Here is a 24,541-nt window from a genome sequence, read left to right on the forward strand (position 1 = left end):
GATCCCCGGCCATTCAAACTGCGTGCTAAGTGGTTCCTCAGATGCCCCAAATGGCTCCCATCGCCATTTCCTGGACTCAATCAATAGCACTAAAAAGGAGGCACCAAAAGAACCGCTGGTCCTGTTTGGTTATCTAATGAGCTTACAATGACATTAGGTTTATTTGGGGTGGCCTGTGAATTACGAAAATAAATTTAGTCAAGTCATCACTTTGAATTATTAAATTATGTCTTATTGTCATGACGTCATCCAAAAGTATTCTTGGGCATACTGTCGTTACTGCAATATCTGTTTTTAAATATTTTTTCTTTCAACCTAGATCAAACTGAACATGTAAAAATAATGATATCACTTACCCGTTCATTTGTCACTTATATTTTGAGTGTTATTATTGTTATTTTTCGTGCCATCGTTAATAGGAGCTGCTCCAAAGCTCCATCTTCGCTTAATCGCATTTGTGACCCGCAACTTCGACGCTTGTTTCCGGAGGATTTATAGTTCGTGTCATGCAACCTTGCCTTGAAGTCGAAACTTGGAAAAAAAACGAGGGGGGGGGGGGTGAAATCGTTTTCTCGCTGACCATCCCCGTCACGACAACGATGCCATTAACTGAATGTTTATTATTATTTATATTTATATCGTGTAACTGTATAAACGGTATTGGCGTTCATGGCGGTGCTCCGGGGCAGGTGTAAAAACAGGTGCAACGCAATTCAAACATGAATTTCAAACGTGTTAAAGACAGAAAGACAGCTAGAAAATTAAAAAAAAACAGCCACAAATAAATTTATAACCACTTCATTAAAATGATACAGCTTTTTTGGTCAACATTTTTACAACTCATTCCAATTTAAAATTTGTATTTCAAGAAAGTCAATGCCGTGTTTTTTTTCCGTATGACCTTTCGGGCTGTTTTATAGAAAAAAAAGATTAAGAGACAGCGGCAGTGAAATTATAATAAATAGGAAATTTCGTTCATACCTTATTGCGGTTCCATAGCATGGTGCGTCATCGGGGGTCTGCCAACTCGAGTGCATTTAATCTGCAATTAATATGCTTTCCGTTAAAAAAAAAAGAAAAGAAAAACAAGTATGAGTGCCTGCTGTGCGTGCTCACGAGAGGCAGCGCACAATTCCAATGAGACAAAAGAGGAATCCGAGCAGCGTCGTCAACTTCCTGAGTATCAAATGTCAATTGGAGCCTCACTCCAACTCCTCTCTCCCGCACGCCTCCCCCTTGCTCCCTCCCCCTCTTTCTCCTCCCTCCCCTCTACCTGGCGTGCACCTTTTTTTGAAATGCGCATGCGCAAAAAACGGAGCTCACCACTTCCGCAGGTGGCTTTTAAAAATGTTCCCCTTCCAAGCACCCGCCCCGTTCGAAGTGATGAATATTTGCTTAGTGTAACGTGTGCGACACATTTTAGCCCCCCTCCCGCCCCATTTTAGGATTAAACGATTTCGTGGCATTTTCTAATTTAGAACACCCCTTTTATTTATTTGTTTGGTTTGTCCCAAACACATCAAGAACAGATTTATGTCACCTCATCGCTTTCTTATTTTTTTCTTCTTCCTTTCCTTTTTTTTTTTGATATGCACATTTGTGTCATTTGCATTTTTGTGCGGACCAGTTACTCATTTAAAGGCCACTTTATTAGGGACAACTGCTGATGATATGCAACAGAAGAGCTGTGTCAACAATTCTATGAATTTAAAATGTATTATTCCGGGCATGTTTTTATTAATAACCACTGTCTACTTAGGTAACTGGTTCTCTAATTTATTTAATCTAAAACACCAATACATTATTTTTCCACTGTTTAAAATTGTTGCTTCCTGGAGAAAAAATATGAACACATGAAACATTGTAGATCAGGGATCAGTAATATGTTGACCCCCTGATTTAGGATACTGTGGGCCTGTTCTATCTCACCAGTAATAAGTATCAATTTTTTTTGTTGTGTTGCTGTTATTTAAATTTTTTAATCACACTTGATTTACTGTACATTTGGAAATTATATTTATTTGAAAAAATCTCATGTAGTTCAATAACCAAACCATGATGGAGCTCAAGGATGATTAAACAGAGGCCTTAGAGGCCTGCAGGCCCTTTTAGTATCACATCGGGCCTCCAAGCAACATCTAACCAAAAATATGATAAAAAATATAATGCACGCCACAATAATAAGCATTTCCTCCTCCTTACTCTCTCGATGATTAAACAAACAATTAAGCAGACAGCAGCACATTTACCACCACACACTCCTCCATGGTGCCCCTCCTCCCTCGTGTCAGGCTTAGATGCTGCTGAGGCTTCTCGGGCCTAAGATGCTGCTGGATCGAATGACGTCCAGATGGCTAAGGGCAGCATAAAAAAACGGAGAGAGATGAAGGAAGGTATACAACCTGGTTGGTTTGCGGCCTCCTCTGCTTGCCTCTCCTCCGGCGGAATGACTGATGCAGTGAGGATGCCTCATATATGGAAGCAAGCGCTCCTCCTCCTCCACATACCTGCTGCTTTTAATTAGTCAGATACCTGCACAGTGGAAGGCATCAGGAGTTAATGTAATATTCAAAAGGTGATGGAAGCGCGGTTTGGGTTACTGGCATGGCTGAATAGCGACGCTGACATCCAGCCCACCTGCATATAGGGAGTGAGACACCCGAGCCTCGGATCACCTGTTGGTGGTGGATGAATATTTAACATGCTAACGTGTGGAACAGGTGAGGATCAGATGATGAGACACACGACCCGGCATGAAATAATGATGCTATGCTATCAAATGCGAGAAGAAGAAAAAAATGAAATGGGTTTCACCCAAAATAAAAATAATTAAATAAATTCAACAGGAAAAGATGATATGAAGATGTAGTGTACTTTTTTTTTTACTGCTCTTTTAAGTTGAATATAACTGAACTGTGGTTAATAAATGTGCTGAACCTGAAAAGTAAAACTTGCAACTACAATTTTTACTTTTCATACACAGTACATATATCGCGCACATGCGCACGCACATGCGCACGCACAAGCACACACACTCAGTACCAGTCAAAACTTTGGAAACTTCAAATTCAAACGGACTCAACACATTGAAGAGGTCAAGCAATTAACTCTTGCACAGACGTGAACTGAAAGTCATTCCAAGTCATAACGCATCATCCACATCATAAAGCTAACTGAGAAAAGAAGGCGCCTACTTTGAAGACTCTACGTTGTAAAACATATTCTATTTAGATTTTTTTTTTGTCTTTGGGGTGGTTCAGGAAATGTTTAAATAATGAAAAAAAAACCCACACTGGATTAGAGGGATTTCCAAACTCATGACTGGTACTGTAAATATATATCCATATATATATACACATATATTCTATTTTCCAATACACAACAAAGTATATTCGTGAAACATTTTTAATGATAATATTTATTATAAAAATAACAGTAATGATCTCAAGTTGACTGTGTGTCTTTGTAAAGTGTATCTTTGATTCGACCAGTAAACTGAGCTTCAATCAAGCCACTGAAGTGACTCAGAGCTCTTCAAAATGACTCATTCAACCAAACAAAGCCCGCTTCAAATTTGACCCTCTTATCCTAACCGTGCACAAATGATTCCTTAAAAAGCTTCCGATTGATTCCAACCTGCTGTTGTTGTTGTGGCGTCTGAGGGCAGGGCTCATACCTTAAAAGGCCGCCCCCATTGCAGCGGTAGTACAGTATCAGGGGGCAAAATGGGTCACATGACCACCACCATCTTGAGGAGGACCAATGGGACAGGGAGGCTTTTTGGCATTACGTCACCGCTTTGTCCTGCACTGCGGCGAAAACGGGGAGCTTTAAATATTTCATTGAGCGTGTCAGGTTGCTGCACCTCTGGAGGTCAACGGTCCTCCATCCTCATCCTCTCAATGCCGAGGGATGATTGAGGCGGGCATTTCTGCAGAAAAACAGAAAAATAATGATTACTGAGCAAACAAAAAGTATGTCTGTGTGAGAGGGAAGCACTTTGAAAGAAGCTGACAGTTGTTCCTCAGGGCTATGATATGGATACCTGACAGTTTGGTTACTAGCCAAACGCAGGGCACAGATAGGCAGACCACCATTAGCGCTCACAATCACCTCTAGGAACAATTTAGTGTGTTCCATTAGCTAAGCATGCATGTTTTTGGAATGTGTGTGTGTGTGGGGGGGGGGGGGGGCGTAGTACCCGGAGGAAACCCACGCAGGCAAGGGAAAGAACATGCAAACTCCACACAGGAAGGCCGGACTCGAAACCTCCACCTCTGCACTGTGAGGCGGACGTGCTAACCAATCGCTCATCTTCCAGCCACTTAGAAGAGAAGAAAAAAAAAAAGCTCAAACATTAGAAATATGACAAGTACCGTTAAAGAGTACTATAACATTATTCGGACATATTGTATCCGTCTATGCTTATTGCACAGGGCAACTAAATTCATGACAACCTGATTCAATAAAAATAACAAGCAAAGGAAAAAGACGTCAAAGGGTAGAAGCAGTAGTAGGTTGTATAGCCGCCCAGAAATGGGGCAGATTGATGCGTGACAGAATTTTTTTTAATAGCCTAGAAGGGATTAAAGTGCCTTATGTCACCACATTTCTCTCCCTCCCCTCAAACCACTGGTCATTAGGCACAGCCATGTTCAAGTGCATGAGACACCGGGCGCCACCATCTGGCGATAAAGGAAAAGTTCAAAATAAAAGCACGTACAATAAAATACCATCACCATAAGAAAAATCATCACATGCCTGAAAATAACAATGAAATGTAATTATAATAAAATATATTAGCAAATCTTATTGTCCAGCATTATAGCGCGCTAAGGGATGGAGGTTATCTAGGCCCCACGAAGAAGATGGTTGTTTAGAACGATGCTGACACCTTGTGGCCAACCCTGGTACTTGAGCACTTCCCCAAATGAGAACCTATTTTTGAACACTGGTGTGAAAATAAAATACCCAAGTGCCTCATACTAACCTGTTTAGTCGAGTTTTAAAATAAACAAAATCAGATATTTTCATTCGAGTGTGCAAAATAAAATACAAATTCTCCAAATAAGTCAGTCGTTTGGTACACATTGAATGTTTTATTAAAAAAGAGAGAAGTTATAACAGTATATTTTTTACACCACTATTGATGAGGTTATAAGCCTATTCATGGAGAGCATTTGTCCTTATGTTTTTTTTTTGACAAGCATGCCCACTTCACAATGTCAAAAAAGAAAATATAAAAAGAGGGGCACAAAGGGAGGGCAAGTGGGGGGTGGGGGGGGGTGCTGTGAATAAGACCAAGGAAGCAATTTCGGGGTAAATAAAAATAAAACACTAGGTAGCAAAGAGTGCATGCTGTGTGTAATGTGTGGGCTTCGACATGTCCAGAACTTGTGGCACGGGAATGGGAGGTGTGCATGCAAGTGCACAGTAGGTAGACACAGATGGGGTCAACGGAACACAGGTCAACTGCTTGTCGTGTTGATGTTTCGAGGTACACTTTTCAACCAGGGCCACTTGCACTTTTTGGGTTAAGTCAGAAAAAGCTAATTTAGTTTGAAAATTAAGACTTAGCTGAATCAATTCTTTGCACTTTTAACGCAAAGGCAGTTAACTGACTTTTTTTTCCTCCACACACCAACAGCAGGCTGAGTGAGTATATGGTCACTTTATTAGCCAGCAGGTGCACAATGCTTCTGTAAAAAAAAAAAAGGAGGACTTCAACATAAAGAGAGCTGTTTAGTTTTTGTGCCAAGAGGTTACAAATAGTTTTTTGGGGTGGGAGGTGTGGGGTGGCACTTTATTTTTCTCCCATTCAACAATCTAAGTGGGATTACAGAGGTCCAGCACAATACCGCACAAAGGTAATAGCAAGAATTCCAATCTGGATTACTTTTAAAACAAAAAACTCTTTCAGGGGTGCGGGGCTTTACTATTTATGAAGTTTGTAAAATTGCTGTTAGGTGGTTAGGATTAGGAATGAAAGAAAAAAAAAGAAAAAGGGGGGGGGGGGGTAGGAATATTTGTTGGCAGCTTCCAGAGAAATAAAATCAGAATCTGCACACGACCTTTTTGGGTTATCCTGAGAGGGCGCCGATCCAAAATCAAATAAAAAAAAAGGCCTGCACCTTGCTACACTGAACCTCTTTAAATGTACCGCCGATGCAACACAAACCAAGGACGTGGTGCCAGCCTTTCCATGTGCCTCTTGTTTCGGATGGACTACGCTAGGAAACATCTGCACAAATGAAGCATCTTATACATATCATCACACGACAGACGCCATCTAACTTAAAAAAAAACAAAACAACAACAAAAAATCTTGACTTAAGCCATATGAATGCTATCTATTTGGAGGACTTGCAACCCAGAACTAGCTATGTATTAGCATCCATCTAAGTGTAGATTGTCCAAAGAGGAAGAGGAGTCCCAAATGTGCTTTTTTTTTCTTGATCGGCTTCCTTTGTTGTTGTTGTCGTCGATGAGGCACAGAGGAGGGGAGTTGAGCTGGGATCCATACTACTGCATTCTCGTAGGGGAATACATTGCGAGGTCCTCTCCGAGTACTTGTACTGCCGTGTTTGGTACTGTAGACACGCAAGTCCCGCGTTGGGAGAAAAAATGGGCGTGGAGGGGGCAGCGGGGGATTAAAACGTGGAAAATGGGACCCCCGTGAATCCAAAGCGTGCTCAGAGCAGTGATGTCACGTTGAGTGATGTCATTTGTTCTGGTGACCCCCCCCCCCCAAATAAAAGTCACTGCCGAGCCAGCGTCCAAAACCGAGATCGCGTCTGTCCGTGAGCGTCGCGACATACCCTGTGCGTGATTGTGCGTCTCTTCGAATACTGTCTTTGCGTTGGGCGCCACAACCCCTTTGACACACACAAGAAAAAAAAAAAAAGGCCGGGGGGGTATGAGGAAGAGATGCCAAGAGGGGAGAGGAGGAAGCTAGATATTCATAAAAATCCTTGTTTAGTAATAATAATAATAATAAAAAATCAAGGTGTTTAAATATGAATATTATAAGTCTGCTTTGTCATGGGTTAGGAAATCAAATATAGTCTCTGTTGGGGGCGGGGCATAAGGGTTGGGGGTCTTGGGGGGGGGGGTTTAGGGTTGCTGCAGGAGGAGTAGGACGTCCACCACTACAACTCCATGTCCTGGGCCTCGTCCTCGGAGAAGTCGGACATGGAGCTTTCGGACGAGGAGTCGCCCGCCCCCTCCTCTTGCTCCTTTAGTGCCTCCTCTGTTGCATATTTCTGGATGTACTCTGCACACACACGGTAACGTGTCATTGAAATACCTTTTTTTTTTTGTTTGTTTTTTGTTTTGGGTCTTCTTCCGCAAACCTTTGATTTTCTGCTTGTACTCCTCTGGCCTGTGCAGGTACATGGCGGCCGCGTCTCCATTCAAAGGATCGATGGGGTTGGGGTACGCCAGCAGCTGGGGCAGGAACGACTCAAAGATGTTTGTCAAATCTGCCGGGGACACAAAAAGTCAGTCAATACGCGGCAAGCTGAACTTGATTTTCAATCCCAAAAACTGTCAGTCAAGAGGAGTGAATCAATGTGGAGCGCAAATGGTAATCAAGTAAAATTACTCACCCTTTGAAGGCCCCTGAGAAAATTGGCTGTTTGTTGCTTCTCTGTTCAGTTCCCTGTTTGACATTCTCCGCTATGCTTCCAAACGGCACGCGACATGGACGCTACCAGTTGTGCTTGCCAACTGCGTGGCGGCTATTGTACTCGACGAGGCTAAATGCTTTCCGATGTCCCAAGTGAAACGACGGTAGCTCAGACAGCTAAAACGAATATGAAACAATACAAGGGCCGTCCAATTGCAAGCTCCTGCGGTTCTACTCTCGTCCGCTAGGTGTCACCACTGAGGCCTTTATGAAAAGAAGGGGGGGGGGGCTTGCACTTCCCCAGTAAAGCCTTTTTGTTTTGTGTGCGTGGCCCTGCAACAGCTGCCCAACTTCCGCAATCACTTCAAGAACGGCGGCCGCCGGCGCCTCGCAGTTGACCGCCGCTAAATCATCTCCGTCACAAAGGGGGCTTTGACCTTTCCTGGCGCTGGTGTTACCTCATTAGAATTCACCTCTCCCCTCAGTAAGAAGATTAAGGCAATTCAGCAACACACACACGCGCGCGCATACGCACACGGACGCACTCACCGTAAAGGGCTGTCCACGTCTGGTTGATGACATCTAAACACACCGTTCCTGACCTGGTTGGAGAAGCAGAGGTCATGTTGGTAGATTGTTTTCGACATACAGTGGACATTTAAAAAATATTCAAAACGCGGTCCTTGAAAGGGTTAAAATGTTTTTTTGTTTTTAATGATATATAGGTTGATTTTTTTTTTTTTAATATCCCCCAAAAAATTATCGGAATGCGGTCCCTGAAAGGGTTAAAATGTTATTTTTTTTAAATGATATTAGGTTGAATTTTTTTTAATATCACAAAAAAATTGAAACATGGTCCCTGAAAGGGTTAACATGTTTTTTTGTTTTTTGTATTTAATGATGTAGTCTTTTTTATTATGAAAAAAAATCAAAACGTGGTCCCTGAAAGGGTTAAATGTTTTTTTTTAATGATAAAGTTTGAATTTTTTTTTTTTTATATCAGAAAATAGAGGATCTGGCACTCTAAGCATTGGATTAATGAGGCTCAGACAAACAATGCGGTCGGCCACGTTTTGGCTTCATTCATCGCGGTGGTAATCGGCGGCTGTTGTCGTACTTACGCTTCGTCGATGTTTGGATGAAAGATCTTGTTCATGAATCCTGAAAAAGTTCAAAAAATATATATTTAATGTATCAAATTGTTACATCGGGTGCGACGCTCTTCACCTATTGACGGCGATTTGAAGGGGTATTTGTCCGGCAGGTCCACTCGCACCTTCCACACGCCGCCCTCGTACGGTGCTGAAATAGAGCGGGAGACATCAGTTGCGAGGGGACTTTTTCCTTCAATGTACGTGGCCATGTCGCGGGAAGAAAACAGCGTCAACTGAAAGCGACCCGCCTCGTGTGCCAATTGGAAGAATTCATGACTTTGATGCACAGCAGATGTCAGGGAACGGCACGTTATCTTTTATGAGCGTTTTTGCGAGGCTGCATAAATTGAGCAAATAATAAAAACGTGTATAAAAGACAAGACTTACTTCCCTGTGGTCCGAAAAACTTCACAACAAACTCATTGAGTCCACTGAGGATGGTGACTTCATGTTTGCTTTCGATGCTGATAGGCTGTCAAGGACTTTCATTTGCAATCAAGATTCTTTAAGTGACTTCATCAATGTACAGACAAGCTGAGGCAATAAAGACCCATGAGCTCCATAGTCGCAGCCGGCATGTCAGTCCTGGTAGAGTGTGTATCTATCCCATTAGCTTTAAGCACTGACCCCCTTCCTCCCCCCCAAAGGGTCAAATCAAACTAAGGGGTTATTTTCAGCACCGGTGAAAGCGAGCGGAATCCCTGACCTGAGCCAGCTAACGTGTCGACGCTCGGACCGGGCCAAGACGCGACTTTCGAAGGACGTCAAGAGATTGGAGCATGCGCGCATGCTAGCGTCCTGCCAATTGTGAAATCAAATCACTTGTGCGTATCACCCCGAAGTTGGAGGGGGGGCGGGGGGGGGGGGGACCCTTGCGGGGAAACGCTGCGTGGCCGCGACGTGTGGTTTACACTACCGGTCAGACTTGGCCAACAGTTATTAGGCTCGAGCTGTATCAGAGCAGCCAAATAAAGACGGCAGGGATGGAGCATTTGGTCAACCGTAGCGCAAGCAAAAAAAGAATGACTTTCAAAGAGCTGCTTTGAAGTAAGTACGGCGCAGTCGTTATTGTTTGGAAAGCTACGAGCACAAGTTCGATGCTGAGCGACACCCGCACTCTCCCTTACCTTGGATTAGTATAGATAAATCATAATCTGTGGCTTGCACCGGGTGTCATTATCTTTTCATCCACACAGCATCTTGACCTAAACGGAATCAATCCCTCCTCGAAATTTACATACTTTACTTTCTATAACCACCTGGAAAAAATGTGGCGCGCTATCTTAAAAAAAAAACAACAAAAAAAAAGAACAACCTTCTTTCTTGGTCTGCAATTAAACATTTATCCCTCGCCGACCACAGTTTGACTTTTCAAAGACGTTCAAGGGTTTAAATATGCTGTTTGCGCTTGTGGCGTAGACGTGCCTTATTTTCATCTCTTCAAAATATCCCGTTCTGACCAACCTCGTTCCAAGTATGGAACACAAACATGGAAGACAGGCACAGTGTCAAAAAGGCAAATGACTTTTTTTTTCTTCTCTAAAAACCACCTCCCGGCATCTATATTTGTTTTACAACGAAGAACACCCAAATTGAATCATGGTCTCAATGCAGCACATTTCGAGCACACAACATCCTGATAAATATTTATGACCTTGGAATTTAATCACGTCTGATTAAATTCACTCATAAAGCGGCAACTATTACGCTGACCACCAGCTGAGATGGAACAGAAGCCATAACCAAGCTACTCCAGCAAGGAAAAAAAAACAAGCAAATGAAAGGTTAGTGACTAACAAAAAGCACCGCTTGATGTCCCCCGAGCGACTCGAAGGACACGTCACGTGACGGCAGAGAGCTCAACCGCAGCGTGTAAGCCCGTTGCTTATTATGCGCCGCCGCCGGCCGACCGTTTGCGAATCGCACTTGAGCTGAAATCAAAAGATGACGCCGATAGACTGCCGTCCTCCAAAATGACCAAAAGCGAGGGGTGAATCGGGTCGGCCAACAGAGCGGCGTGCTGCGAATATGCCGGAACGGAGAGAAAGGTGGAAGAGCGACGGGCGTCTTCCCTTGAAAGCCGAATGACAACATCGCTTTGCTATGTGGACTGTGGACGACACGTCAAACGTTTCAACATGAGTCAAACATGCAAAGAGTTTCCACTGTAGAGTGAGAGTGGAACGACAAGCAAACCAGACGAGCTACAGAACCAGAGTGGGCTCGAATAAAAGCCTTGTGGCACACATAAATTAAACGCGGTCCAGTCAAACTATTTCAAATATTCCTGTTCCTGAAATTGTTCCGCGACAAGGTTTGAACGTGTGAGAGCATAATAAGCGTCCTATTTTTAGGCGCAGCTCAACGGCAAGTCCAAACAAAAGCAGTGGTAACCAAGCAGGGGGGCGGGGGGGGGGGGGGGGGAGAGACACCTTTGATGAGCATTTCTCCAACACAACTTTTTGCAACGACTGACTGAAAATGTCTCTTAGCAGGGACAAATATTAGCTTTGGGGGATACTAAAATGTCAAAAAATTTAACCACCCGAGCTCACGCAAAGGCGACGGAAGGGAACCGCGCTTTGCGGCTAAGGGCGACGACGTACAAGCGCAAGGCCTTGCAGATGAAAGGCAGGAAGTATTGCAGTCGTCCGCCGGCGTACAAGAGCTTCCCCTTCCGGCAAAAAAAATAAAAAATAAAATAAAGACCGGCAGCGACTAAGATAACACGCTATATACAAACAAACTACAGACACAAAGATACCACTTTGAACGACAATTATAAAAATTACAAAATGACAAGTCAGTTGAAATGACAATAACAGATACCGTCAAAGGCTGCTGTGCTATCTCACACTTTGAAGTTCAACTGAAACCCCCGTGAGAGCAAATATAACGCGAGTGGTTCTGTCACCTTCCAGGCAAAATTAACTGGATACGCATCTGCCCGCTTCGGGAGGGAGCGGGGGGGGGGGGGGGTGTGCCCCCATGCATATGCGCACCGCGCATCTTTGGAATGCCGCGCAACGCCCGCTAAACAGATTACTTCTGCGCCCTGGGTTGCCCTTCGCTCGGCGTTCTGAAAAGCGGCGGCGGACCGGCAAAGAACGGCGACTTGGCAAGCCGCGGCAGGAAGAGCACCACCAGCGAGAGCCGGAATTAATCTCACGTCCAAAACCCCCCACCTGATGAGTAGCTCGATTTTTACACATTTGCCGCCGGATGTTTACAGTCCAATTTCAGTCTCCGACTCCTCTACTTGGGAGTGAGACTTTTTTTTTTTTTTTAAATCAACTGCCGCCGCGTGTTCCATCTGCTCTCAGCTCGACTGTCTATCGGCCGTCACCCGGGCGGCCACTGATAAGTCGGCAGAGGGGCAAGTCAGAAAAAACTTGATGTTAAAAGCTCGCTTTACCAACAAGCACCTGAACAGCAGATCTCCCTCAAGCATTCATTTATGGAACTAGCGCCTTCCAGTCCGCCGTCTCAATTCCAGCTCCGACAAAATAAACCCGTTTGCTATCAGCCTGTGTGGTCCATGAAAAAGAACCTCGCAGTGCTTTTTACATATCAATGGTGATGCAGCCCCAAGGGCTCGACGCTGATGCTTTGCAGCAGTGAAAAGCTGCGCTTGCCGGTTGCAGAATGGCCTTTTATTTTGAAAACTTTTTTTAAGGGCAAAGAATCCACCGCCAAGTGCACTTCTGAACAAAACAACTGCTCCCGGCTCTGTGCTTCATGGAAAGCCCAATCTATTTTAACAGCATTGCCATGCAAATTCAGTCTCCATTAGAACAGGCCCGGCTAACCCCCCTCCCGCGTGCGAGGTGCAGGAGCACGTCGTCGCACGGGCTCTTTTGTCTCGTCGGGAGAGAAATGAGAGCCCACCCACCGCAAACAAACACGACTTCCCCGCGCCGCTCCTCCTCTCGAGCTTTTCACTGACTCGACAGCAAAGAAAAAAAAAAAAGGGGGGGGCGGTGTGTCGAGTAAAACAAACAATACAACGGCATGGTTAATTGTCGCGGCTCGGGAGAACTTGCCGCTCGGATCTGAGGCGAACTGTCTAATGAGCTCACGGGCAGACGCCATGTTCGACACGGGCTAACGCACAAGCTGCAGTTTCAACACTGACGTGTTGAGGAAAGTGCTGACGAGCCGAGATTCTCGAAAGAGACGGCCGATGTGATCACATGCTGATAAGGAAGACAAAGGTTGGGGCGGGGGGTCGTTCGACACGCATGATGCACGAACATTGACTTCACAATCACGCCGCAACAGGGCCCGGATTCCACATTAACGCTGCGGCCGGCTCATTTACCCTCAAATCAATGGAACTGAAGGAGCTGTTGCTCGTGAGTGAATGGCAGAGACCAAGTGAAAGGGGAAGAAAAAAACTTGAGCAAAACAAAGAAAGGAACTTGAGACCGTCTGTTTTGCAAAGGGAACTCAGCCATGCGTACAACCTCCGGCATTGATCGTGCTGCGAGATTAACTGGGAGGGCCTCAAACCTCCAACCGTCTACAGATGCCTTGCTCCGTGACCAGCGGCAGTGAACTGTCGATTACGACCCGCCGCACACCGAAAAATAAAGCAGGCCAACGTGACCGAGGTGACCCAGGGTTAAAAAAATATATTTGCTGACTCTCCGCCACACCAAGCGAGTGAGTGCCAACCGTCCGCCCATGTTATGGTTTTGTGGCTCCACATTAAACCAGAAAAACGTGGCGCGATTGTCAAAAGGAGCCGATTGCAGCAAAGGGAGGAAATTACGGTCACAACTCAACGTTATTCAAACAGAACACAAGCTGAAACATCATCCGTCACAAGCCAGTCAGCCACCTCCTGCTTAAAATTTTTAAAAGTCTGACAGGTCGCGAGGTCCCGCATTCAGGGTCGGCTCTGATTCTGAAAATCAAGATCGCACGAGTACATTTGAGGTTTCCTGTCACGCGTTTTCTCACACTCCTTCAATGAGTCAGTCAGTCGATCGATTAACACCTGTGCCCTCCCCTTCTTTTGCTCTCGTGCAGTTCAGCACCCGTGGCTTGGACTGGCAATAGGCCGAGGTCACCCCAAAAAAACCCAACAACAACAAAAGGACTCGGGGCCACTGATGCTGTCCGGATGTCATGTTTCAGGAGCTCAACAATGAGGGGGCTGAATGGCCAAGTGGAAGAGTGGATAAAGCACCGATTTGGCATTCAGCCTCAGGACGGAGGTGGTCGAGAGAGCGCTGTGGGGTGGAAAGAAGGGGGGGGGGGGGTTTGAAACCGACCCGACTGAGAATATATCAGTCGCTTGAGGGCAAAAACGCTGCACTGACACTTAACGTCAAAGAGAAAGGAAGCGCTCAGGCCCGTTTGGAATCACCTGTAGGGATACAAAAATAACCGACAAAAGACCCCAAATGCGGCGCGATGGGGGACCGCGGGGAGCGCCGAGGCGCGGACCTCAAACTCCCCACCGTGCAGAATATAAATTGACAGTCGCCATGCTTCACAGAACTGCTTGACAATCATTTTCGAGACCTTCCAGGAGTGACTGAAAGGTGGAATACAATGTCTTTGCAGCCGCTCTCTGGTAATGACATTTCAGCGGGGAGCTAACCAGAAAAATGCAGTTTACAGACCCCCCCCCCAAAAAATTTTTTTTTAGAATAATAATAATAATAATCTCGCCTTTCATGCGTGTCATCTCAACCTTCCACGACACATTGAGGAATATTAGCTTTGTATGAAGTGCACTAGAAGCATTTCTGCCCCCCCCACCCCCACCCCAATTCTCTACGGCCAAATTCCACCATCCGGATACCACAAGAGCTCGCATTCACCATAGGCTTAAGTCCTTTTGTGGCCAACCTGTGCTCGAATTCCAGCGGCTCGCTGCGAGAAAGCGCGCATTGTAGCGAGGCAAAAAAATATATAATATGGTATATATATATATATATATATGTATATATACAGTATATATATTGAGTGACCTCAATCCCATGAATGTAATGATGGGAGATTGGAGTCAAGCAAAATTTTTAAAAAAATAAACAAAGATAAACCATCATCCTGTTGCTAATTGCTAACTCCACAAGCAATATTTGGCCAAGGGACGAAAGACTAGAATACGTGGCTAACAGAGAACAATTAGCTTCAATGTCGCAAAGGAGATTTGCGTCAAGAGTACACCATGACCATTTTATTAAAATAGTACCCAGATGTCATGTGACTGGAATGCTGGCACACGAGGAGCCAGGTTGCAACCATATCAACGGGCCCCCGGTTGGTACAAATCTCAGCACTTAAACGTGACCGTGAGCGACACAGTGAAGTCACCCCTGACTTTCATTTTCAGGTATTCCCTCACCGTCCTCGCTCTAGATTCCCCACAGCACTCCGGTGACAAATTAATAGCGCGCTATGACATTGTGGTTTTGGTTACGGCAATAAAGGGGGTGATGCAAGGACGAGATGTCATGGTCAGCAAATGAGTCCTGCATAAACTAGTGAAGAGAAGTGAGCAGGTGGCGGTGAAAACCTGTTCCACCCTCCCCCCCTGCCCCCAGACCCAATCAGGGAGAAGTGGGGGCGTGCTGTCCAGTGTTGAACATTGCCAGCAGGGTTCAACAAACGTGCATTGACATATAAGACAAAATGACCCTTGATTGATTAAATGCAGACAGTTCCAGGACAACTTCCCCTTATTAGGAGCAACACAGTGGGGAAGGCACACATCTGACTAAGCTTTACAGCCATCCCATCAGCTGTTCTCAGCACCTCCCTCATGTGCTTTCTGTCTAGTAACAGCCCACCCAATGATTAGGCTCCACCGTGCTGGGACAAAAACAACAACAACAAAAATAATGTGCTTCTAGAACAGCATACAAACGACAGTGATATTGTAGTGGGTTAAAAAAAACAGTTTGTTGTCAGCGCACGTTTAACAGATAAAAACACGAACAAAAACAGTGACACGACGACTTCACAAGAAGCGAGATGTGTGAAAAGTTGGCCGCGCGACACCTGCGGTGCACCTTTACTTGCCTGCCACGGGTCACCTCTTATTTTCCACGAGCATTTCAATAAAACGGCGTAACGGCAAAAGGCACACGTTGCGTTTGCCGGACGCCCCCCCTACACACACACACAAGTACAGTACGGTGAGCCTCGGGGAGATCAGGTGGCCATTTTGATGTTGGAAAAAACCAACCAGCAAGACTTGTCGCTAGCTCGCTAGGCTAACACACAAGCTACTAAGCTAGCGTTCCAAGTGACAGCTGCGCGAGTGCTCTCTTGGAAAAACGACACATTTTACCCCCCCTCAACACATTTTGCTATGATCGCACCACAGCCAGCAGAAGTCCTGGAACAAAAGACTAAACAGGCAGCGTTCTCATTTGACGTCCTTCTGTGCATTATGTAAACAAGCTGGTGTGCCAACGTGTAAAAGGAGGCGAAATTTGACACAAATCCTCTTGACAGCAGACAGGGCAAAGCCATAACAGTTCGGGTGTTTTATTCAAGCCGTACTACATTCAAAGTGCCCCCCCCCCCTCCCAATTTAACGAAAGACATTCCTGTAAAGGGCTGAGCAACGTTAGCATCTGCTCGAGCTCCTGCAGTTATTTCTGAACACAAGACGAGCGAGCTAAACAATACACGCCAACGTTAACGATAGTTTAGTGATCTAAAAATACACAAACTGGACGTTTTTGACTCGTTAAATCGAATCGCCAACTAAATGGTAAACAGGTTACGAATAGCCCAAGCTTTGAGAACAAAATGTTGTTTACACAAACACCAGTCAGTGACAATGGAGACTATGTGTTAAGACATCAGGACAGACGTCAATGGAACGTTAGCTCGTATCTTAACTCCACACACAAAAAGACAAAAGTGGCCCAAGAGGCAACTGAGGCTTGTTTATGTTGATAAAAAGGATACAGTTTCACCACGTCGGTGTCCATTCGCCTTTTGCCCGGACTTGGAGACGACATTTTTGCGATTTCCACCGCAGAACACAGGCAGGTCAATGGAAAGCTAGCCCCCGACACCCAAGAGAGACTAGCAAACGGCACTATCCGAAAGTTAACATTGGCTTGGGGTAAATGTTGGCAGCAAACACTTCTTCTTGGCTTGAGCGTATCCGTCCTACTCTGCAGCCGAACTAACGTTCAACGGACGACTGGCGTTCGCTGCTCTCAGCGCTCTGGCCATGGTTCTGACAAGCTGGGATCCCTCCGCGTACACGTCATATATGCGCGACTAACGTCACCGTCGACGGACATATTTGTAGTTTTTCATGTAGAGCAAACAAGAGAACGTGGTAACAGTGAGATGAAACGCGTTTCTTTGTTGCAATCTGTCACAAGGACTGTCAGGAATGTCTGACTCGTCGTAAATTCAATTATATTAGCCTCTTATATGAAAAAGAATAATTCGAAAATAGCAACACTGAGATACAAACATGTATTCTTTAGTGCATAATAAAGAAAAAAGACTAACGTGATCAAAATCAACTTTCTCAACAGAAAATAGACTGTTAAAATGAAAACAAACACAAATCCCTCATTGGCTTCTTCTTCTTTGAAATATTATGGAAGCATGAACATTAATGAATGAGCATGACTCGCTTACGCCCTCTGCGGGCTCCTAGACGTAAGTGACATCCATAATGCCATGATGGTTTCTTTTATTTATTTATTTCATTGGGACAGTGCACATTCATCAACACAAGAAAAAACGGTGTAAATGCGCGGTCTAGTTTTCAGGCGGGCAGGTTTCTTAACATAAACATAACATCAACAGTTCATATAAAATAACAAAATAATATAACACAACACATAACATCAAACACGGACAGTCATGCAATCTTAGCCACTTTTCCTGAATACGCTTTGTTGTTTTAAGGAGTTCGAGATGAAAGAGGAGAGAATCAAAGTGTCCTTTTACCAGTGGATCAGAGACGTCATGCTCAAAATGTGCACACGTCTGGTACAAGCTAAGTTTGAAACTAAACTGCTGTCGGATCCATTGCCGAAAAAAAAAAAAGATTGGTTCACTTCTCCTGTCCCATGTAAATCCGTTTCAATTTCAAGCGGAACTCTCAATTCCTAATACGAATACTTATTATTATCTATCTATTTTTTTTAATTATTGCGAGCCAGCGCCAAATAATCCCCTACGTTTATTAGAGGTGAAAAAAAATAGTTGAAGAAAAACTAATAGTCACACGGTACTTCCCAAACACGACGTCATCCTTCTCCTCCCAAAAGGAGGAGCCGGCACCAGCACAACAGAGACCTCGTGGGAAGGAAAGGGGAGGGAGACTCCCCGCAGTTTAAGCACGAAGCCCTCCCACCTCCCATTAAGGCACCCAAGAACTTTTCCTCACTAAGATAACGATTATTTTTCATCCGAAAAGATGACCGCAACGTGAGGAAATATCGACTCGAGAGGCATTCTTGACATTTCGCCTCATCTCTGCACTGCGCCGCAGGTGTTTTGGATCATGGACAATCATTACACTTGGAAGGTCTTCAATGTGAGTAGGTATTTTAAACCTTTTAAAGTCTCTATATGGCACTTAATATAATACATAAAAGCATACAGTGGCCAGAGTTTGTTTATGGCAACGATACACTTGCCATTGGAACTTCTGGAAGGACTGGTTTCATTTGTGTTATGTTTACTAGCTTAGCACGACCTCCGCGTCACACACGTCCCCTACTACGACAAAAGTTGCACTTCGATTTTGTTCCCAATTGGTGGAATTAACGTTTCTATTCGAACGAGGACCACTGGGAAAAGGGGAATATTGACGAAGCACAGCAGGAGTTCTTCGTATAATCGTCTCAATCGCAAAGCCTGACAAAAATAGCAGAAAACAAAGTGCTCCTGTCAATTCGCACAAATGATATGGCACAGCAACGTATTGAAATACTTAAACTTGGAAATGTAAACATTTTTACAGCTTGACAAATGCTTACCTCCCCATGGACATCAAGAGAAAAAGGAGAGGGTCAAAGTTGTCCTGAAAAGAGGCAGTGCCACATATTATGACCAATCACAACAAATATACACTGTTAATCCCCCAAACATTACAACTTGAATCTAAAAAGAATGCCCACCTTTTTGGAGTGGAGAAGAAAGTGACTCACCTTTTCATTTTTTTTGTATGCAGAAGAACATCAAGGAGCTTTCGGGCGCCGAAGACGCCGCCAACAGATGTGGATTTCCGAATGGGACGTCAACCTGCTTTTAGACAAGTGAGTACACAATGTTAGGTGCTTGACGAGCTCACGCGTGTTGTCGCCAAGGTGGACGTGAGCGCACATGCACCCTCGACGTCTCTTGGTAGTTCAACACAAGCGCAATGTTCTACACATACACTTCTGGACATGTTTTGAAAAGACATTGATGTGCACCCCCCCAAAAAAAAATAATTCTTGCTCTATATAATGTAATATAATGAATCGATTAATCTGGGGGGGGGGGGAGTATTTTTTCAAATACCTTATGGCTTTAATAAATCATGTCACTAAAATCTATTTTAAAATGATCTATTCCACATACACATGAAAAAAAAACATGTCCAGAATTGTGAGGTGCGTTTATAAATCACATTTTGAAGGATGTGGACAGTGGACCAAGTTAAAAGTTTTCAGGTAACCTTAATTTGTCAAGATATACCTACTTAAAAGATTCTGAGAGCATTGAGTGGCTGGCAAGTCGACTGTTGTGTCTGCCTTGAACAGTTGGTTGTTGAGCAGGCAAGTCTTGTTGCACAACCTGGTCAGACGGCTCCCACAGCACATCAGCGCACTTGCCGTCTATTCGCTGCCCTTCGAAGCAAATGAAGAGCCAGAGAATATTCACACGCTTTTGTAGTGATTATTTTTGGTCCACATCAATGTCCTTTCAAAAATGTTGATTCTAAGCCATAGGCGTCACTTGATGACATCATGCACCAGCTCGTCAAGCTGCAACCATGTTCAGTCGTCACACGAACGCTGATTGCGTGTCATTGTAGGTTTTCCGTCCAATAAATGATTGAACTTGAACTGCAATCTTGGCGTTTTATTCTTAATCTATTGTCATTCATTGGCCTGATTGTATTTTCAGGGTGACTGGACTGCTGCGGCTTTCGTGGAAAGCGTTGGGCCTCTTGTCCGAGTAGACTTTGTCAGTTGCTGCAGAGCTCAGCTGGACTCGAAGGGTTGCTGTGGAAAGTCCAGTATTTCCCCCTCCCACTTGGAGGAAGACTGGACTTCCCGCAGCAACCCTCCTACTGTGGCTGAGCTCTGTGCACCCCAACTGACAAACTCTGCTCAGACAAGAGGCCCACAAAAGAGAAAACAACAGTCCACTTGCCCCAAGAATACAGCCAGGCCATTTAATGACAATATTCAAGACAATCTTCCAAGAAAACCATTTGTGCACAACCCCACGCATATCCCCACCCGGGCCAATCCCAGCCACCCAATTTGCATTGCTCTGTCCTGACCAATCACAGCCATCTAATTTACATAACCTCGCACACTGTCTGGAAATAACCAATGACAGCCGGATGATTTGCATAACCACGCCCGCACTATTTGCATGACCACACCTGCACACATCTAATTTGCATAACCTCGCCCACTGCTTAGAAATGACCAATGGCTGCTGGTCAATTTGCATAACCATGCCCATTTCATTTACATGACCAATCACATCTGTACAATTTACATAGCCCCGCCCACCAGCTCAAAACAACCCATGGATATCCGTCAATTTGCATAGCCACGCCCACAGGGTGTACACGACCCCGCCCACACCAGCCAATCCACCCACTCAATTTACATTGATGCGACCTGACCAATCACAGACATCAAATTTGCATAACCCCGCCCATTACCCAAAGCCAACCAATGGATGTCTGCTAATTTACATAGCCACGCCCATTTCCAGCACACCAACCAATCAGCACAGCTTGATTGGCATATTTCGCAAATTTGCATAACCACGCCCAGTACCAACAGCCAATCACAGAGCCGAAATCTACATATGCACCCTCCAATCAAATTTATTTGCATAGCTTGACCACACCCATTTTGGGGGAAAATTTTGAAAATAATTTGGAAAAAAATTTTTGGAAAATAAATTTTTGAAAAAGATGAAACAACTTAGAAAATAAAACTTCCAAAAGATTTGGGATTTTTTTTAAAACAATGAGAAGAGTTAAAACAAGTTTTGTTAAGTTTTTATTTGTAGAATAAATCTCAAGTTGCAAACAAGTGACAAATTGGACAGCTTGACAAGTGGTGCCGCATGGTGAAGTTGTTGGTTGGCCCTTGGGATCCAAGTGTACCTGGATTAAAAAAAAAAAAAAAAAAAAAGTTGCCTCAACTTGTTGTGCAGCAAATGTTTGGCAGGTGATGAAAGCCCCAGACGAGTGATTTTCTTCCTGGGACTGAAGTGTCAGGATTTCACAACCACCTGTGGAGGAACAAGACAAATTCAAGAGCCCAGCCAGGTCACAAATGCACTGTGCGATTGTGTTGTGCTTCTTCTCAGGCTGCTGCCAAGTTGGGCGTCATCACCTTGTGGATGACGTGACGCTCAGACTGACGCGCTCGTTTTCAGATGCTTTATTGTGCTGCGTTTGGGACCTCAAAATAAAGAAGACTCTTCTCCCACTTCCCCAGCAGACAATTTTTTTCTTGTATTTCTTTTGCAGAATGAATCGCAAGTTACAAACAAGTCCGACACCTGGACAGCAGTCTCTGATGCATGGTGAATTGGTTGGCCATTGGGATCAGAGTGGACCTGATGTAAGTAAAAAATAAATAAAATTACCTCAATTTGTTGTGCAGCAAATGTTTGGCAGGTGATGAACGCTGCGGACGAATGATTTTTTTCTGGGACTGAAGTGTCAGGAATTCAAGGGCATCTGTGGAGAAAGGAGACAAATTCAAGAGCCCAGCCGGCGTCACGAATGTACTGTGCCTCTCCGGCTGCTGTTAAATTGGGCTTCATCACCTTGTGGATGATGCGGCGCTCATTTTCAGGTACTTTATTGCACTCCGTCCCCGACCTGAAAAACAACCAAAAAAAAACACATTCTCTCCCCCCCCCCCCATTCGGCAGACAGTTTTTGCTTTTACAGAAATAATCTCAAGTTGCAAACAAATTGGACATCTGGACAGCAGTCTCTGGTGCATGGTGAAGTGGTTGGCCATTGGGATCCGAGTGTACCTGATGCGAGTTAAAAATAAATTTACCTCAATTTGTTGTGCAGCAAATGTTTGACGAGTGACTTTTCCTGGGACAGAGGTGTCAGGAATTCACAGCCACCTGAGGAGGAATGACACAAATTCAAGAGCTCAGCCAGGTCACAAATGCACTGTGTTGTGCTTCTTCTCAGGCTGCTGGCAAGTGAGACTTCATCACCTTGTTGACGCGACGCTCAGACTGGCACGCTTGTTTTTCAGGTACTTTATTGTGCTCAGTCCTGGACCTGAAAACAAAACTAATTAAAAAAAATAAAAAAGGGGGTGGGAGAAGAACTCAACTTGTCATGCAGCAAATGTTTGACAGGCGATGAAAGCCGTGGACAAGTGACTTTCTGGAACTGAGGTGTCAGGATTTCAAAGGCACCTGTGGAGAAACGAGACAAATTCAAGAGCCCAGCCGGGGTCACAAATGTACTGTGTGATTGTGACTCTTCTCAGGTTACCACCAAGTTTGGCTTCATCACCTTATGGATGACATGACGGCGTGCTTGTTTTCAGGTACTTTATTGCGGTCAGTCCTGGGCCTGAAAACAAAAACTGACTTTTTAATTCCCTCTGCATGGTTCTTAGCCAATATGCTGATCCTGTAGCGTAGGGGTAAGGAACTCCAGTTCCTTGAGACACATCTTGCCCGTTTTTCGATGCCTCCCTACTGCAACACACCTGATTCAAATTATCAGCAAGCCCTGTCGAGGCTTGAAAAAATCAGGTGTGTCGAGTAGGAAGGGTTCAAAAACAGGCAGGATATGGTTCCCTTCCCGTGGTGTTGCGAGTCACTTCGTGGGACAGATTGCACCATCGTGACGGCCACCTGCAATGACCAAAAGAACATCCAAGTAGACTGAGCTCCTCCAATATTTGGAGATTCACGGCAGTGTGGAAACCTGACAGCAACGGATGAGGTTGAACTGGAAAAAGTGCTTGAGGAGCCTCTGGCCGGAAGTAGGTCAAGTCACTGGAAGTCTCACGAGTGCACATTCTGCAGTACAGCAAAAACCAAACAGTCATCCTGGAGTCTGCCAAGCCAAAAAAAAAAACTTCCCTTCTGATGTCTCTCACCTCAGTCCACGTCAATCTGCTTTTTGAAGTCACACCTGAGAGAGGAGAAAAAAAATTGAAGCTAATCCATGGCTTTATTAGCACATCAACATTGAAGACCTTCTGCAATTTTTTGTCCGACGAACCCAGCAGGTGCAGGATGATCTTTGTGGCGCGGTCGTCCCGGAAGCCAGCCCTGCACACAAAAATGTTCTTTTCAAACCCTTGTTTGTAGCAGACTTCAGCATCAAGTACTTGGCCAGAAGTGTTCTGGCGCCGTCTAGTGGACATGAGTGAGCATTAGAAAAACCTGCAGCGCATCGAAGTTCAAAATGCCGACTTGGTGCATCTTGGTCCCTCGCTCAAACAGGCCATCTTTACTGCAGACAAGAAAAAGTTAGTAAAAGACTTGAGTGACTTCAGGCATCTTTACCCGACTCAGGTTTCGAACAAACAAGAGGTACACGTCATTTGAGTGACATGTTCAACTGATACGTATGCAAGTGTGCTTGTGTCTCACCAGTGACGAGGAGCGTTGGACACCTCGGCGACGGCCTGAAAGACAGGGTAAGAATAGCGTTAGCTTTGCTTATTGCCAAAAATGACGCAGACGATGTCAGCCATTTTGGGGTCCACTTCGTGACGATGCAGGCCTGCGGACACAAATGAGACAATCAGGTAAGTTGCGCCATTTGCTTTAAATTACCAATAGTCTGTACGTTAACCTTGAATACGCCGTTTCAGGTCTGTTTGAAGAATAGCCTGCGGAGAGAAAGAGGACAATTAGCACGCACGTATATGCAAATGCCGTCGACTGTGTTTCATTGAGATGCATGCCAAGCGTTGGCGATTTACCTCCTCCTGTTCACACGCTGGGTTGGAATTTGAGACCTGGGAAGAAAGTCTGCCATTAGTTATTACTCAAGTCAAATATAAGTGTTTTTTTCTCTCAAGAATGCAGTTGACGTTCATCGTTCAGAATCAGCACGGAGCAAACATTTTAGGCTCGTTTCCTTACCGGGTGTTAGGCACGCCAAATGCAACACCCGTCGGGGTGCAAAGTTACCAAAAAGCAGTCGATTGAATTTGAAGAGGCGAATGAAGGATTTTCAGCAGACGGCCGGGCTCCTCTCGTCTTCCTTGGCAAGAAGTTTCGGATGGTCTTTGTGGGAACTCGGCAGGCGGTTTCCGTCGACGTGCTGCTGTCAGTCTGCCGGCGCAAGAAAGAGGCTCATGAGCCTCGCCTTTTATACGTTTCCGGCGTTGACGTCATCTAAAAAATAAAATAAAATGATTAAAAAAAGCGGGGGGGAAAGACAAGTTTCTTCACAACCCTTCGTGTATCTCGGTCATTTTAAACGAGGAGAAAAAATAGCTTTCAAATTTGAAAAGTCAGATTTGTGCTGGAATCGAACACGAGTCTGCCTGGCCGGACTCTATCTCTTTATCCC

General features: G+C 44.8%; 1 protein-coding gene and 2 long non-coding RNA genes across 13 annotated transcripts; 1 reads left to right on the forward strand and 2 right to left on the reverse strand.

Annotated features, from left to right (window-relative positions):
• Window positions 1–5,079: 5,079 nt before the first annotated feature.
• ube2h (ubiquitin-conjugating enzyme E2H (UBC8 homolog, yeast)) lies at window positions 5,080–17,003 on the reverse strand. The gene is made up of 7 exons (XM_086103381.1): window positions 16,720–17,003; window positions 9,169–9,245; window positions 8,855–8,929; window positions 8,749–8,788; window positions 8,177–8,229; window positions 7,353–7,481; window positions 5,080–7,273 (listed from the first exon to the last, which is right to left on the reverse strand). Exons 1-7 carry the CDS (start codon window positions 16,770–16,772, stop codon window positions 7,149–7,151), a joined length of 552 nt encoding a protein of 183 aa, XP_085959507.1. The 5' UTR covers window positions 16,773–17,003; the 3' UTR covers window positions 5,080–7,148.
• A 1,070-nt stretch (window positions 17,004–18,073) lies between these two features.
• LOC147186128 (uncharacterized) lies at window positions 18,074–21,604 on the forward strand. 2 transcript variants are annotated; one of them, XR_015099244.1, is made up of 3 exons: window positions 18,074–18,323; window positions 18,959–19,043; window positions 21,497–21,604. It is a non-coding gene; the product is annotated as an uncharacterized LOC147186128 (long non-coding RNA). The 2 variants fall into 2 exon arrangements; XR_015099243.1 differs by having other exon boundaries at window positions 18,074–18,319.
• On the reverse strand, window positions 21,004–24,504 carry LOC147186129 (uncharacterized). Of its 10 annotated transcripts, none has more exons than XR_015099242.1 (16): window positions 24,109–24,504; window positions 23,946–23,981; window positions 23,816–23,852; window positions 23,611–23,743; window positions 23,401–23,470; window positions 23,211–23,286; window positions 23,112–23,146; window positions 22,942–23,031; window positions 22,716–22,863; window positions 22,517–22,576; window positions 22,332–22,416; window positions 22,210–22,276; window positions 22,041–22,113; window positions 21,799–21,853; window positions 21,616–21,709; window positions 21,004–21,255 (listed from the first exon to the last, which is right to left on the reverse strand). It is a non-coding gene; the product is annotated as an uncharacterized LOC147186129 (long non-coding RNA). The 10 variants fall into 10 exon arrangements; XR_015099239.1 differs by adding an exon at window positions 21,360–21,487 and having other exon boundaries at window positions 22,716–23,031; window positions 23,237–23,286; window positions 24,109–24,502; XR_015099238.1 differs by having other exon boundaries at window positions 23,237–23,286; window positions 24,109–24,497.
• Window positions 24,505–24,541: the final 37 nt, after the last annotated feature.

The sequence above is a fragment of the Hippocampus guttulatus genome, chromosome 22 (genome assembly GCF_054856545.1).
Source record: "Hippocampus guttulatus isolate MCC_2025c chromosome 22, RoL_Hgut_1.0, whole genome shotgun sequence".
Taxonomy (NCBI): Eukaryota; Metazoa; Chordata; class Actinopteri; order Syngnathiformes; family Syngnathidae; genus Hippocampus; species Hippocampus guttulatus.